The sequence below is a fragment of the Mustelus asterias genome, chromosome 6 (assembly GCF_964213995.1).
Source record: "Mustelus asterias chromosome 6, sMusAst1.hap1.1, whole genome shotgun sequence".
NCBI classification, from domain to species: Eukaryota; Metazoa; Chordata; class Chondrichthyes; order Carcharhiniformes; family Triakidae; genus Mustelus; species Mustelus asterias.
Window position 1 is genome coordinate 146,543,882 of NC_135806.1, and position 13,947 is coordinate 146,557,828.

Sequence of the window (13,947 nt, forward strand, 5' to 3'; positions counted from 1 at the left end):
GGATGTGAGGCTCACTGGTCTGTAGTTCCCAGGCTTTTCCCTGCATCCCTTCTAAAACAAAGACACAACATTTGCCACTCTCCAATCTTCAAGCACCTCACCTGTGACTATTGATGATTCAAATATCTCGGCTAGGGGACTCGCAATTTCCTCCCTAGCCTCCCACAATGTTCTGGGATACACTTCATCAGGTCCCGGGGATTTATCTACTTTGATGCGCTTCAAGACGTGCAGCACCTCCTTCTCTGTAATATGTACACTCCTCAAGACATCACTATTTATTTCCCCAAGTTCCCTAACATCCATGCTTTACTCAACAATAAATACTGATGAGAAATATTCATTTCGGATCTCACCCATCTCTTGTGGATCCGCACATAGATGACCTTAATAGGCAGATTGGGCTTATACCCATTGGAGTTTAGGAAAGAGGTCATTTATTGAAACATACAAGATTCTGAGGGTGTTTGACAGGACAGATGCTGAGAGGATGTTTCCTCTTAATAGCAATCTAGAACCAGGCGGCACATCTTAAAAGAAATTTGCCATTTACTATGGGGATGAGGAGGAATTTCTTCTCTCAGCGGGTCATGCACCTTTGGAATTCTCTTCCACAGAGAGCAATGGAGGCTGAGTCATTGCAAATATTTAAGACTGAGTTAGACAGGTTCCTGATCCACAAGGAAGAGCTATGAGAGGCAAGCAGAAAAGTGTAATTAAGGCCATAATCAGATAAGCCATGATTTTTCAGAGGTCACCCTGTTGGGAGTTTTTTATAGACCTCCAAAAAGTTCCAGAGATGTAGAGGAAAAGATTGCAAAGATGATTCTGGATAGGAACGAAAGTAACAGGGTAGTTGTACTGGGAGACTTTAACTTTACAAATATTGACTGGAAAAGCTATAGTTCGAGTACTTTAGAGGGGTCGGTTTTTGTCCAGTGTGTGCAGGAAGGCTTCCTGACGCAGTATGTAGATAGACCAACAAGAGGCGAGGCCACATTGGATTTGGTACTGGGTAATGAACCAGGCCAGGTGTTAGATTTGGAGGTAGGTGAGCACTTTGGTGACAGTGACCACAATTCGATTACGTTTACTTTAGCAATGGAAAAGGATAGGTATATACCAAAGGGCAAGAGTTATAGCTGGGGGAAAGGAAATTATGATGCAATTAGGCGAGATTTAGCTGGCATAGGTTGGGGAAGGAAACTGCAGGGAATGGGCACAATTGTAATGTGGAGCTTGTTCAAGGAACAGCTACTACACGTCCTTGATAAATATGTACCTGTCAGGCAGGGAGGAAGCAGACGTGTGGGGGAACCGTGGTTTACTAAGGAGGTTGAATCTCTTGTGAAGAGGAAGAAGGAGACTTATGTTAAGATGAGACGTGAAGGCTCAGTTAGGGCGCTTGAGAGTTACAAGTTAGCCAGGAAGGACCTAAAGAAAGAGTTAAAAAGAGCCAGGAGGGGACATGAGAAGTCTTAGGCAGGTAGGATCAAGGAAAACCCTAAAGCTTTCTATCGGTATGTCAGGAGTAAAAGAATGACTAGGGTAAGATTAGGACCAGTCAAGGACAGGAGTGGGAAGTTGTGCGTGGAGTCTGAAGAGATAGGAGAGGCACTAAATGAATATTTTTCGTTGGTATTCACACTGGAGAGGGACAGTGTTGTTGAGGGGAGTACTGAGATGCAGGCTGTTGGACTGGATGGGATTGATGTTCATAAGGAGGAGGTGTTAGCAATTCTGGAAAGGGTAAAAACAGATAAGTCCCCTAGGCCGGATGGGATTTATCCTAGGATTCTCTGGGAGGCTAGAGAGGAGATTGCAGAGCCTTTGGCTTTGATCTTTGGGTCGTCATTGTCTACAGGAACAGTGCCAGAAGACTGGAGGATAGCAAATGTTGTCCCCTTGTTCAAGAAAGGGAGTAGGGACAACCCTGGTAATTATAGACCAGTGAGCCTTACTTCTGTTGTGGGAAAAGTATTGGAAAGGATTATAAGAGATAGGATTTATAATTACCTAGAAAGGAATAATTTGATTAGGGATAGTCAGCACGGTTTTCTGAAGGGTAGGTCGTGCGTCACAAACCTTATTGAGTTCTTTGAGAAGGTGACCCAAGAGGTGGATGAGGGTAAAGCGGTTGATGTGGTGTATATGAATTTCAGCAAAGCGTTTGACAAGGTTCCCCATGGTAAGCTTTTACAGAAAATACGGACACATGGGATTGAGGGTGATTTAGTGGTTTGGATCAGGAATTGGCTAGCTGTAAAATAATAACATAAGAACATAAGAAATAGGAGCAGGAGTAGGCCATCTGGCCCTTCGAGCCTGCCCCGCCATTCAACAAGATCATGGCTGATCTGAAGCGAATCAGTTCCACTTACCCGTCTGCTCCCCATAACCCCTAATTCCCTTATCGATCAGAAAACTACCTACCCGTGATTTAAACATATTCAACGAGGAAGCCTCCACCACTTCAATGGGCAGAGAATTCCAGAGATTCACTACCCTCTGAGAGAAGAAGTTCCCCCTCAAATCTGTTCTGAACCGGCCCCCCCTTATTTTGAGGCTGGTTTCCCTTCTAAGTGGAAAGAATCTCTCCACCTCTACCCTATCCAGCCCCTTCATTATCTTATACGTCTCTATAAGATCACCCCTCAGCCTTCTAAACTCCAACGAGTACAGACCCAATCTGTTTAATCTCTCCTCATAAGCTACACCCCTCATCTCCGGTATCAACCTGGTGAACCTTCTCTGCACTCCCTCCAAGGCCAATATATCCTTTCGCAAATAAGGGGACCAAAACTGCACACAGTACTCCAGTTGCGGCCTCACCAGTGCCCTGTACAGTTGCGGCAAGACCTCCCTGCTTTTATATTCTATCCCCCTCGCGATAAAGGCCAACATTCCATTCGCCTTCTTGATCACCTGCTGCACCTGCAGACTGAGTTTTTGCGATTCGTGCACAAGGACCCCCAGGTCCCTCTGCACAGTCGCACGATGTAATTTTTCTCCATTTAAATAATATTCCAATTTACTATTATTTCTTCCAAAGTGGATAACCTCACATTTGCTAACGTTATATTCCATCTGCCAGATCCTCGCCCACTCGCTCAGCCTATCCAAATCTCAATGCAGACTTTCCGCGTCCTCCACGCAATTCGCTTTCCCACTCACCTTCGTGTCATCAGCAAACTTGAATACCCTACATTCAGTCCCCTCCTCCAGATCATCTATGTAAATGGTAAACAATTGAGGCCCCAGCACCGATCTCTGCGGCACGCCACTGGTCACCAACTGCCAACCAGAAAAGCACCCATTTATCCCAACTCTCTGCTTCCTGTTAGATAGCCAATCCCCAATCCACACCAACACCTTACCCCTTACTCCGTGTACCCCAATCTTCTGCAGCAACCTTTTGTGAGGCACCTTATCGAACGCCTTCCGAAAATCTAAAAACACCACATCCACCGGTTCCCCTCTGTCAACCGCACTAGTGACATCTTCATAAAAGTCCAGTAGATTCGTCAAACACGACTTTCCCTTCATGAATCCATGCTGCGTCTGCTCGATCGAACCATTCTTATTCAGGTGCTCTGTTATTTCCTCTTTAATAATGGACTCAAGCATCTTCCCAACTACGGACGTTAAGCTAACCGGCCTGTAGTTACCCGCCTTTTGTCTACTTCCTTTTTTAAACAGCGGCGTAACAGTAGCTGTTTTCCAGTCAGCCGGCACTACCCCAGAGTCCAGCGAATTTTGATAAATTACTACTAACGCATCTGCTATTACCTCAGCCATTTCTTTCAGTACCCTGGGATGCATTCCATCCGGGCCCGGGGACTTGTCTACCTTCAGTCCTATTAGTCTACCAAGCACCACCTCCTTAGTAACAGTACTTGTATTAAGGACCTCCCCTCCCACCAACTCTCGATCTCTAATATTCGGCAAACTATTTGGCAAACAAAAAAGGCTCTGCAATCTCATCCCTTGCCTCCCAAAGAATCCTAGGATATATTTCATCAGGCCCAGGGGACTTATCGACCTTCAGTTTATTCAAAACCGTCAGTACATCCTCCCTCCGAACATTTATTTCCTCCAGCCTATTCGCCTGTAACACCTTCTCTTCCTCAAAAACATGACCCCTCTCCTTGGTGAACACTGAAGAAAAGTATTCATTCATCACCTCGCCTATCTCTACTGACTCCATACACAAGTTCCCACTACTGTCCTTGACCGGCCCTAACCTCACCCTGGTCATTCTTTTATTCCTCACATAAGAGTAATAAGCCTTGGGGTTTTCCTTGATCCGACCCGCCAAGGACTTCTCATGTCCCCTCCTTGCTCTCCTGAGCCCCTTTTTCAGCTCGTTCCTTGCCAACTTGTAACCCTCAATCGAGCCATCTGAACCTTGTTTCCTCATCCCTACATAAGCTTCCCTCTTCCTTTTCACAAGACATTCCACCTCTTTCGTGAACCATGGTTCCCTCACTCGGCCATTTCCTCCCTGCCTGACAGGGACATATCTATCAAGGACACCCTTGAAAAAGTTCCACTTTTCATTAGTGCCTTTCCCTGACAGTTTCTGTTCCCAACTTATGCCCCCTAATTCTTGCCTAATCGCATCATAATTACCTCTCCCCCAATTGTAAACCTTGCCCTGCCGTACGGCCCTATCCCTCTCCATTGCAATTACAAAAGACACCGAATTGTGGTCACTATGATTTTGATCTAGCGAGAGTGAAGAAAGAGCATTATAGTTCCAAGTCAGGATGGTGTGTGGCACGGTGATGGTGTTCCCATGTGCCTGTTGCCCTTGTCCTTCTCAATACAGCTGAGAAAACACTTGAAGAAAGCTTGCTGAGTTGCTACAGTGCATCTTTTAGATGGACCAATGAGGGGTGGGCAATAAATGTTAGCCCATCCGTCACGCCCGAATCCCGTGAAAGAATACAAGAGAATGAAAGACTCAACAGCAGCCTGCATTCACTCTCTCCATTGCAACATAAAATCCAAATTACAAGTTCATAAAAATTCCACATCTTATGGACCCTGTTTACAAGCACAGTAGCAGAAATAATAGGGCCCAATGTCCTTCTGGCAAAGAGAAGAGCCAACACTAACCTGGGTGTGGGGTGCTGAAGGTGGGCCCCACATTTATTGGCTGCTGAATGGCTGCAGGAAACCGCATCTGTGCTTCTCCACCATACCTGAAAGAGAAGGGCCATTCAATACATGACCAACAGAGTCTGAGCAAACCCTGGTCCACAAACACTCCCTCCTCAAAATCTCTAATCTCCTTGTGTGGCACACAGCACATTCCCCATTGGCCTACACAGAGTGTCACCACCTATTTGTGGGCGGTACAGTGGCAAGCACTGCTGCCTCAAAGCTCCAGGGACCTGGGTTTGATTCCCGGCTCAGGTCACTGTCTGTGTGGAGTTTGCACCTTCTCCCCGTGTCTTCATGGGTTCTGTCCAGGTGCTCCAGTTTCCTCCCACACTCCAAAGATGTGCGGGTTAGCTGCATTGGCCATGCTAAATTGCCCATGTGTCCCGGGATGCATAGATTAGAGGGATTAGAGGGTAAATATGTGGGGTTACGGGGATAGGGCCTGGCTGGGAATGTGGTCAGTGCAGACCCGATCGGCCGAATGGCCTCCTTCTGCACTGTAGGATTCTATTTGGTCACAGAAAACACCAAATACAAGTTAATCTAAACTCACCCAACTCCGACTTGCCATCACGAGAAGTTAGACAACAATTGAGCCAGTTGTCATGGCACACATTGGTACAAACGACAAAGGTAAAAAAGGGATGAAAGCAGAATATAGGGAGTTAGGAAGCAAGTGGAAAAGTAGGACCTCAAAGGTAGTGACCTCGGGATTACAATCAGTGCCATGTGCTAGTCAGCTAATAAATAGGATGAGTGCGTGGCTGAAAAGATGGTGTGAGGGGGAGGGTTTCAGATTTCTGGGACATTGGGACTAGTTTTGGGGGAGATGGGATCTGTGAAAATACATACTAATTTGTAAGACATTATTTAAGCAAGGGCAGGGAATTACTTGATATATTTCTTATTTAAAAAGTCTGATAAAGTTTTTAAATTTCAAGGGTTTAGTCAAGGCAGGAGAGCTCAAAGCTGTGGTCTGCTCTTCTTCCTCCATGTGGGAGCCCAGGCACATTTCCAGTGCCCGGGGCCTTGCATGTGTGCAGGAAGTGTGTCCAGCTACAGCTCCTGGAAGCATGAGTTTCGGAGCTGGAACGGCAGCTGGAGACACTGTGGAGCATCCGCGGGTCTGAGAGCATTGTGGATAGCACATTTAGGGAGGTGGTCACACCGCAGCTGAAAGGACTTGAGGAAGGAAGGAAATGGGTGACCACCAGGCAGTCCAAGAGATGTAGGCAGGTCATTCAGGAGTCCCCTGGGGTCTTGCTCACAAATCGATATTCCATTTGGGAGGCTGATGAGGGCGCTGGTTCCTCCAGGGATTGCAGGCAGAGACAAGCTTCTGGCACTACCAGCAGCCTATCTGTACAGGAAGGGGGGGTGGGGGAAGAGAGGCAGGCAATAGTAATAAGGGGTTCTATAGTCAGGGGCACAGATAGACGCTACTGTGGCCAGCAACATGACTCCAGGATGGTATCTTGCCTCCCTGGTGCGAGGGTCCAGGATGTCACTGAATGGCTGCAGGGCATTCTGAAGGGGGAGGGTGATAAGGCAGAATTATACAGTCATAGAGGTTTACAGCATGGAAACAGGCCCTTCGGCCCAACTTGTCCATGCCGCCCTTTTTTTAAAAACCCCAAAGTTAGTCCCAATTGCACGGATTTGGCCCATATCCCTCTATACCCATCTTACCGATGTAACTGTCGAAACGCTTTTTAAAAAGACAAAATTGTACCCGCCTCTAGTACTACCTCTGGCAGCTTGTTCCAGACACTCACCGCCCTCTGCGTGAACAAATTGCCCCGTGGACCCTTTTTATATCTCTCCCCTCTTACCTGAAACCAATACCCTCTAGTTTTAGATTCCCCTACCTTTGGGAAAAGATATTGACTGTCTAGCTGATCTGTGCCCCTCATTACTTTATAGACCTCTATAAGATCACCCCTCAGTCTCCTACGCTCCAGAGAAAAAAGTGCCGGTTGATCCAGCTTCTCCTGATACCTCAAACCATCAAATCCTGGTAGCATCCCAGTAAATCTTTTCTGCACTCTTTCTAGTTTAATAATATCCTTTCAATAATAGGGTGACCAGAACTGTACACAGTATTCCAAATGTGGCCTTAAAAATGTCTTGTACAACTTCAACAAGACGCCCCAACTCCTCTATTCAATGTTCGGACCAAGAAAGCAAGCATGCCGAATGCCTTCTTCACCAATCTGTCCACCTGTGACTCCATTTTCAAGGAGCTATGAACGTGTACCGCGAGATCTCTTGGTCCTGTAACTCTCCCCAACGCCCTACCATTAACTGAGTGAGTGCTGCCCTAGTTCTATGGACCAAAATGAATCACTTCACATTTATCTAAATTAAGCTCCATTTGCCATTCGTCAGCCCACTGGCCCAATTGATCAAGATCCCATTGCAATCCGAGATAACCTTCTTCACTGTCCACTATGCCACCAATCTTGGTGTCATCTGCAAACTTACTAACTATGCCTCCGAAATTCTCACCCAAATCATTAATTTAAATGACAAATAACAGTGGACCCAGCACTGATCCCTGAGGCACACCGCTGGTCACAGGTCTCCAGTTTGAAAAATAACCCTCTACAACCACCCTCTGGCTTCTGCCATCAAGCTAATTTTGTATCCATTTAGCGACCTCACCCTAGATCCCGTCAGATTTAACCTTGTGCAACAACCTACCATGTGGTACCTTGTCAAAGGCCTTGCTAAAATCCATGTAGAGAACATCAACTGCACTGCCCTCATCTACCCCTTCAAAAAATGCAATCAAATTTGAGAGACATGATTTTCCACTCATAAAGCCATGCTGGCTGTCCCTAATCAGTCCTTGCGTCTCTAAAACTATAAAGGAAATGGCAGGTATGAGTGAGAGGCCAGTTTGTGGGATGTGGGAGTTCCTGGAGACGACTTGCCTCCCGGAGGTCCATATCTGTGCCAGATGCATGGAACTGCAACTTCTGAGGGACCGTGTAAGGCAGCTGGAGCTGCGGCTCGAGGACCTCAGTTTAGTCAGGGAAAATGAGAAAATAATAGATAGAAGTTATAAGCAGGTAGTCACACCGGGGCCTCAGAAGGAAGACAAGTGGGTCACAGTTAGGAAGGGTAAAATTCAGAAGGGTGATGTACCAGAAAGTACCCCAGTGGCAGTCTCCCATAATAGTAAGGGCTGGGCAACAGATGGGAGAGGGGAAGGGAGTGAGCAGTCAGTGGAGGGATCCCCTGTGGTTGCCCTCCAAAATAGGTATACTGTTTTGGATTCTGTGGAGGGGGATGACCCTCCAGGGGTAAGCCACGAGGACCAGATCGCCTGCACAGAGACAGGCTCAGAGGCCCAGAAGGGAAAGAAGGGGATTAGGAGAGAAATAGTTGTGGGGGGTTGCGATGGTTAGAGGCACGGACAGGCGGTTCTGCGGGCGCGAACGAAACTCCAGGATAGTAGTCTGCCTCCCTGGGGCCGGGGTACTGGATGTCTCCGAGAGGGTAGGAAGCACATTAAAAAGGGAAGGTAATCAAACAGATGTAATTGTACACGTTGGTGAAAATGACGTAGGTAGAAAGAGCAGGGGGGTCATACGAGAGCAATTCAGGGAGATGGGTGCGAGGCTAAAAAAATAAGGCCTCTAGGGTAGCAATCTCTGGACTGCTCCCGGTGCCTAGTGCTAGTGAGGCCAGGAACAGGGAGATTCTACAATTGAACACGTGGCTAAAGTACTGGTGCAAGAGGGAGGGTTTCAAATTCATAGATCATTGGGAAGTCTTCAAGAGAGGATGGCACCTGTACGGAAAGGATGGGTTACACCTTAACTGGAAGGGCACAAATATCCTGGCTGGGAGTTTTGCAAGAGTGTTTCGGCAGGATTTAAACTGGTGTGGCAGGGGGGTGGGGATCAAAACAGTAGGTCAGTAAGTACTGAGGCTGGAGTCGAGCTGGGGGCCAGGGCAAGGCTAGGTAAGAAGAGGAGCATTCTGGAGCAGGATGACCTGAATGGGCCTGGAGCTCTGGAGTGCATCTGCTTCAATGCGAGGAGTGTAACGGGTAAAACAGACGAACTTAGGGCCTTAATGCTTACGAGGAATTTGGATGTGGTTGCGGTAACAGAGACATGGTTAAAAGGACAGGACTGGCAGCTGAATATTCCGGGGAATAAGTGTTTTAGGCGAGACAGAGGATGGGCTAAAAAAGGTGGGGGAGTAGCGTTATTAGTTAGGGAGCATATTACAGCGGTGCAGAGGGTGGACAATTTAGAGGGGTCATGTAATGAGTCGCTGTGGGTGGAGCTCAGAAACAGGAAAGGTGCAATCACTATGCTGGGGGTATACTACAGCCCACGGGAAGTGGAGAAACGGATATGTCAGGAGATTCTGGATATGTGCAGATTAAATAGGGTTGTTGTAGTGGGAGACTTCAATTTCCCTGGTATAGACTGGAAATCGCTTAGGGCTGGGGGTCTGGACGGGGAGGAATTTGTAAAATGCATACTGGAAGGTTCTTTGGAACAGTATGTAGATAGCCCAACTGGAGAGGGGGCTATACTGGATCTAGTTCTGGGAAATGAGCCCGGTCAGGTCGACAAAGTTTCGGAAGGGGAACATGTGGCAAATAGTGACCATAACTCTGTTAACTTTAGGGTAGTAATGGACAAGGACGAGTGTTGTCCTAAGGGTAGGGTGCTAAATTGGGGGAAGGCTAACTATAACCGGATTAGGCAGGAATTGGTGGCCGTTGATTGGGAGAGGATGTTCGAGGGTAAGTCCATGTCTGGCATGTGGGAGTCTTTTAAGGAACAGTTGATAAGGCTGCAGGACAGGCATGTGCCTGTAAAAAGGAAGGATAGGAAAGGTAGGATTCGAGAGCCGTGGATAACCAGGGAAATTGAGGATCTGATCAAAAAGAAAAGAGAGGCGTACGTTAGGTCCAGGCAACTGAAAACAGATGCAGCTCTGGAGGAATACAGAGAGAGAGTAGGAAAGACCTCAAACGGGGAGTTAGAAGGGCAAAAAGAGGTCACGAAATGTTCTTGGCAGACAGGATTAAGGAGAATCCTCGGGCATGTTATTCATATGTCAGGAACAAAAGAGTTGTCAGGGAAAAAGTCAGACCTCTCAGGGACAAAGGAGGGGAAGCATGCTTGGAACCCAAGGGAATAGGGGAGATCCTAAATGAATATATGCATCGGTATTCTCAAAGAAGAGGGACTTGTTGACTGGGAGTGTCTCAAAGGGAGGTGTTGACCCGTTAGAGAGAATGTCCATTACAAGGGAGGATGTGTTAGGTTTTTTAGGTAACATTAAAACTGACAAATCCCCAGGGCCTCATGGGATCTATCCTACTCTGCTCAGGGAGACAAGAGATGTAATTGCTGGGCCTCTGACAGAAATCTTCGTCTCTTCGTTGGACACAGGTGAGGTCCCTGAGGATTGGAAGATAGCGAATGTGGTACCGTTATTTAAGAAGGGTAGCAGGGATAACCCGGGTACTTATAGTCCAGTGAGCTTGACGTCCGTGGTAGGGAAGTTGTTGGAGAGGATTCTTAGAGACAGGATGAATGCGCATTTAGAACGGAACAATCTCATTAGTGACAGACAGCATGGTTTTGTAAGAGGGAGGTCGTGCCTTACAAATTTGGTGGAGATTTTTGAAGAAGTGCTTTTTGAGCAAGGTATTCGATAAGGTCCCCCATGCAAGACTTCCAGAAAAAGTGAGAGGGCATGGGATCCAAGGGGCTGCTGCCCCGTGGATCCAGAACTGGCTTGCCCAAAGGAGGCAGAGAGTGCGTATAGATGGGTCTTTTTCTAAATGGAGGTCGGTCACCAGTGGTGTGCCCCAGGGATGTGTTCTGGGACCCTTGCTGTTTGTCATTTTCATAAATGACCTGGATGAGGAAGTGGAGGGATGGGTTAGTAACTTTGCCGACGACATGAAGGTTGGTGGGGTTGTGGATAGTCTGGAGGGATGTCAGAAGTTACAGAGGGACATAGATAGGATGCAAGACTGGGCAGACAAGTGGCAGATGGACTTCAACCCAGATAAATACGTCGTGGTCCATTTTGGTAGGTCAAATGGGATGAAGGAGTACAATATTAAGGGAAAGACTCTTAGTATTGTAGAGGATCAGAAGGACCTTGGGGTCCGGGTCCATAGGACTCTGAAATCGGCCCCGCAGGTGGAGGAGGTGGTTAAGAAGGCATATGGTGTGCTGGCCTTTATCAATCGAGGGATTGAGTTTAGGAGTCCGGGGATAATGATGCAGCTATAGAAGACCCTCGATAACCCCACTTGGAGTACTGTGCTCAGTTCTGGTCGCCTCACTATAGGAAGGATTTGGAAAAGATTGAAAGGGTGCAGAGGAGATTTATAAGGATGTTGCCTGGATTGAGTGGCATGCCTTATGAGGATAGGCTGAGGGAGCTCGGTCTTTTCTCCTTGGAGAGACGAAGGATGAGAGGAGACCTAATAGAGGTGTATAAGATGTTGAGAAGCATAGATCGGGTGGACTCTCAGAGGCTTTTTCCCAGGGTGGAAATGTGTGCTACGAGAGAACACAGGTTTAGGGTGCTGGGGAGTAAGTACAGGGGAGATGTTAGGGGTACGTTTTTCACACAGAGGGTGGTGGGCGAGCGGAATCGGCTGCCGTCAGTGGTGGTGGAGGCGAACTCAATAGGGTCTTTTAAGAGACTCCTGGATGAGTACATGGAGTGTAATAGGATGGAGGGTTATAGGTAGGTCTAGAAGGTAGGGATGTGTTCGGCACAACTTGTGGCCGAAGGGCCTGTTTGTGCTGTAGTTTTCCTAAGTTCTATGTTCTAAGTGACAAAAACAGTTGACGAAGGAAGGGCCGTGGATGTTGTCTATATGGATTTCAGTAAGGCATTTCACAAAGTCTCTCATGGCAGGTTGGTTAAGAAGGTTAAGGCTCATGGGATACAAGGAGAGGTGCCGAGATGGGTAGAGAACTGGCTTGGCCACAGGGAAAAGAGGGTAACAGTCACAGGGTCTTTTTCCGGCTGGAGGTCTGTGACCAGTGGTGTTCTGCAGGGCTCTGCACTGGGACCTCTGCTATTTTTGATATGTATATAAATGATTTGGAAGAAGGTGTAACTGGTGTTATCCGCAAGTTTGCGGATGACACGAAGTTTGCTGGACTTGCGGATAGCGATGAACATTATCGGACAATACAGCAGGATTTAGATAGGCTGGAAAATTGGGCAGAGAAATGGCAGATGGAGTTTAATCCGGATAAATGCGAAGTGATGCATTTTGGAAGAACTAATGTGCGGGGGAGTTAAACAATAAACGGCAGAGCCATCAAGAGTGTAGAAACACAGAAGGACCTAGGTGTGCAAGTCCACAAATACTTGAAGGTGGCAGCACAGATGGAGAAGGTGGTGAAGAAGGCATATGGTATGCTTGCCTTTATAGGACGGGGTATAGAGTATAAAAAAGCTGGAGTCTGATGATGCAGCTGTATAGAACGCCGGTTAGGCCACATTTGGAGTACTACGTCCAGTTCTGGTCGCCGCACTACCAGAAGGACGTGGAGGCGTTAGAGAGAGTGCAGAGAAGGTTTACCAGGATGTTGCCTGGTATGGAGGGTCTTCGTATGAGGAGAGATTGGGTAAACTGGGGTTGTTCTCCCTGGAAAGACGGAGAATGAGGGGAGACCTAATAGAGGTATCCAAAATTATGAAGGGTATAGATAGGGTGAACAGTGGGAAGCTTTTTCCCAGGTCGGAAGTGACGATCACGAGGGGTCACGGGCTCAAGGTGTGAGGGGCGAAGTATAACTCAGATATCAGAGGGACGTTTTTTACACAGAGGGTGGTGAGGGCCTGGAATGCGCTGCCCAGTAGGGTGGTGGAGGCAGACACGCTGGCATCGTTTAAGACTTCCCTGGATAGTCTCATGAGCATTCTGGGAATGGAGGGATACAAACGAATGGTCTAGTTGGACCAATGAGCGGCACAGGCTTGGAGGGCCGAATGGCCTGTTTCCTGTGCTGTACTGTTCTTTGTTTTTTAAATGCCTGTAGATTCTGTCTCTCAAAATACCATCCAACAACTTACCCACCACAGGTGTTAGGCTCACTGGCCTGTACATGGAACATAGAACAGTACAGCACAGAACAGGCCCTTCGGCCCACGATGTTGTGCCGAGCTTTATCTGAAACCAAGATCAAGCTATCCCACTCCCTATCATCCTGGTGTGCTCCATGTGCCAATCCAATAACCGCTTAAATGTTCCTAAAGTGTCTGACTCCACTATCACTGCAGGCAGTTCATTCCACACCCCAACCAGTTCGGATGGGGCAGTTTTTGTGCAGTGTGTGCAGGAGGGGTTCCTGACACAATATATGGATAAGCCGACAAGAGGTGGGGCCACATTGGATTTGGCAATGGGAAATGAACCGGGCCAAGTGTTGGATTTGGTTGTGGGAGAGCACTTTGGAGATAGTGACCACAATTCGGTGTCTTTTGTTATTGCAATGGAGAGGGAGAGGGCCATACGGCAGGGCATAGTTTACAATTGGGGGAGAGGTAATTATGATGCAATCAGGCAGGAATTAGGAAGCAGAGGATGGGAACAAAAATTGTCAGGCAAAGGCACTAATGATAAGTGGAACTTTTTCAAGGAACCAATACTGCGTGTCCTTGATAGGTATGTCCCTGCCAGGCAGAGAGGAAATGGCCGAGTGAGGGAACCATGGTTCACAAAAGAGGTGGAATGTCTTGTCAAGAGGAAGGAGGAAGCGTATG

At 47.5% G+C, this 13,947-nt stretch overlaps 1 protein-coding gene across 1 annotated transcript in view; it reads right to left on the reverse strand.

Annotated features, from left to right (window-relative positions):
* nup155 (nucleoporin 155) overlaps window positions 1-13,947 on the reverse strand; it is a 425,601-nt gene that overhangs the window by 185,773 nt on the left and 225,881 nt on the right. The window contains exon 17 of the mRNA XM_078215282.1: window positions 5,122-5,207. Coding sequence (XP_078071408.1) covers window positions 5,122-5,207 — 86 coding nt within the window. The remainder of the gene's footprint in view (window positions 1-5,121; window positions 5,208-13,947) is intronic.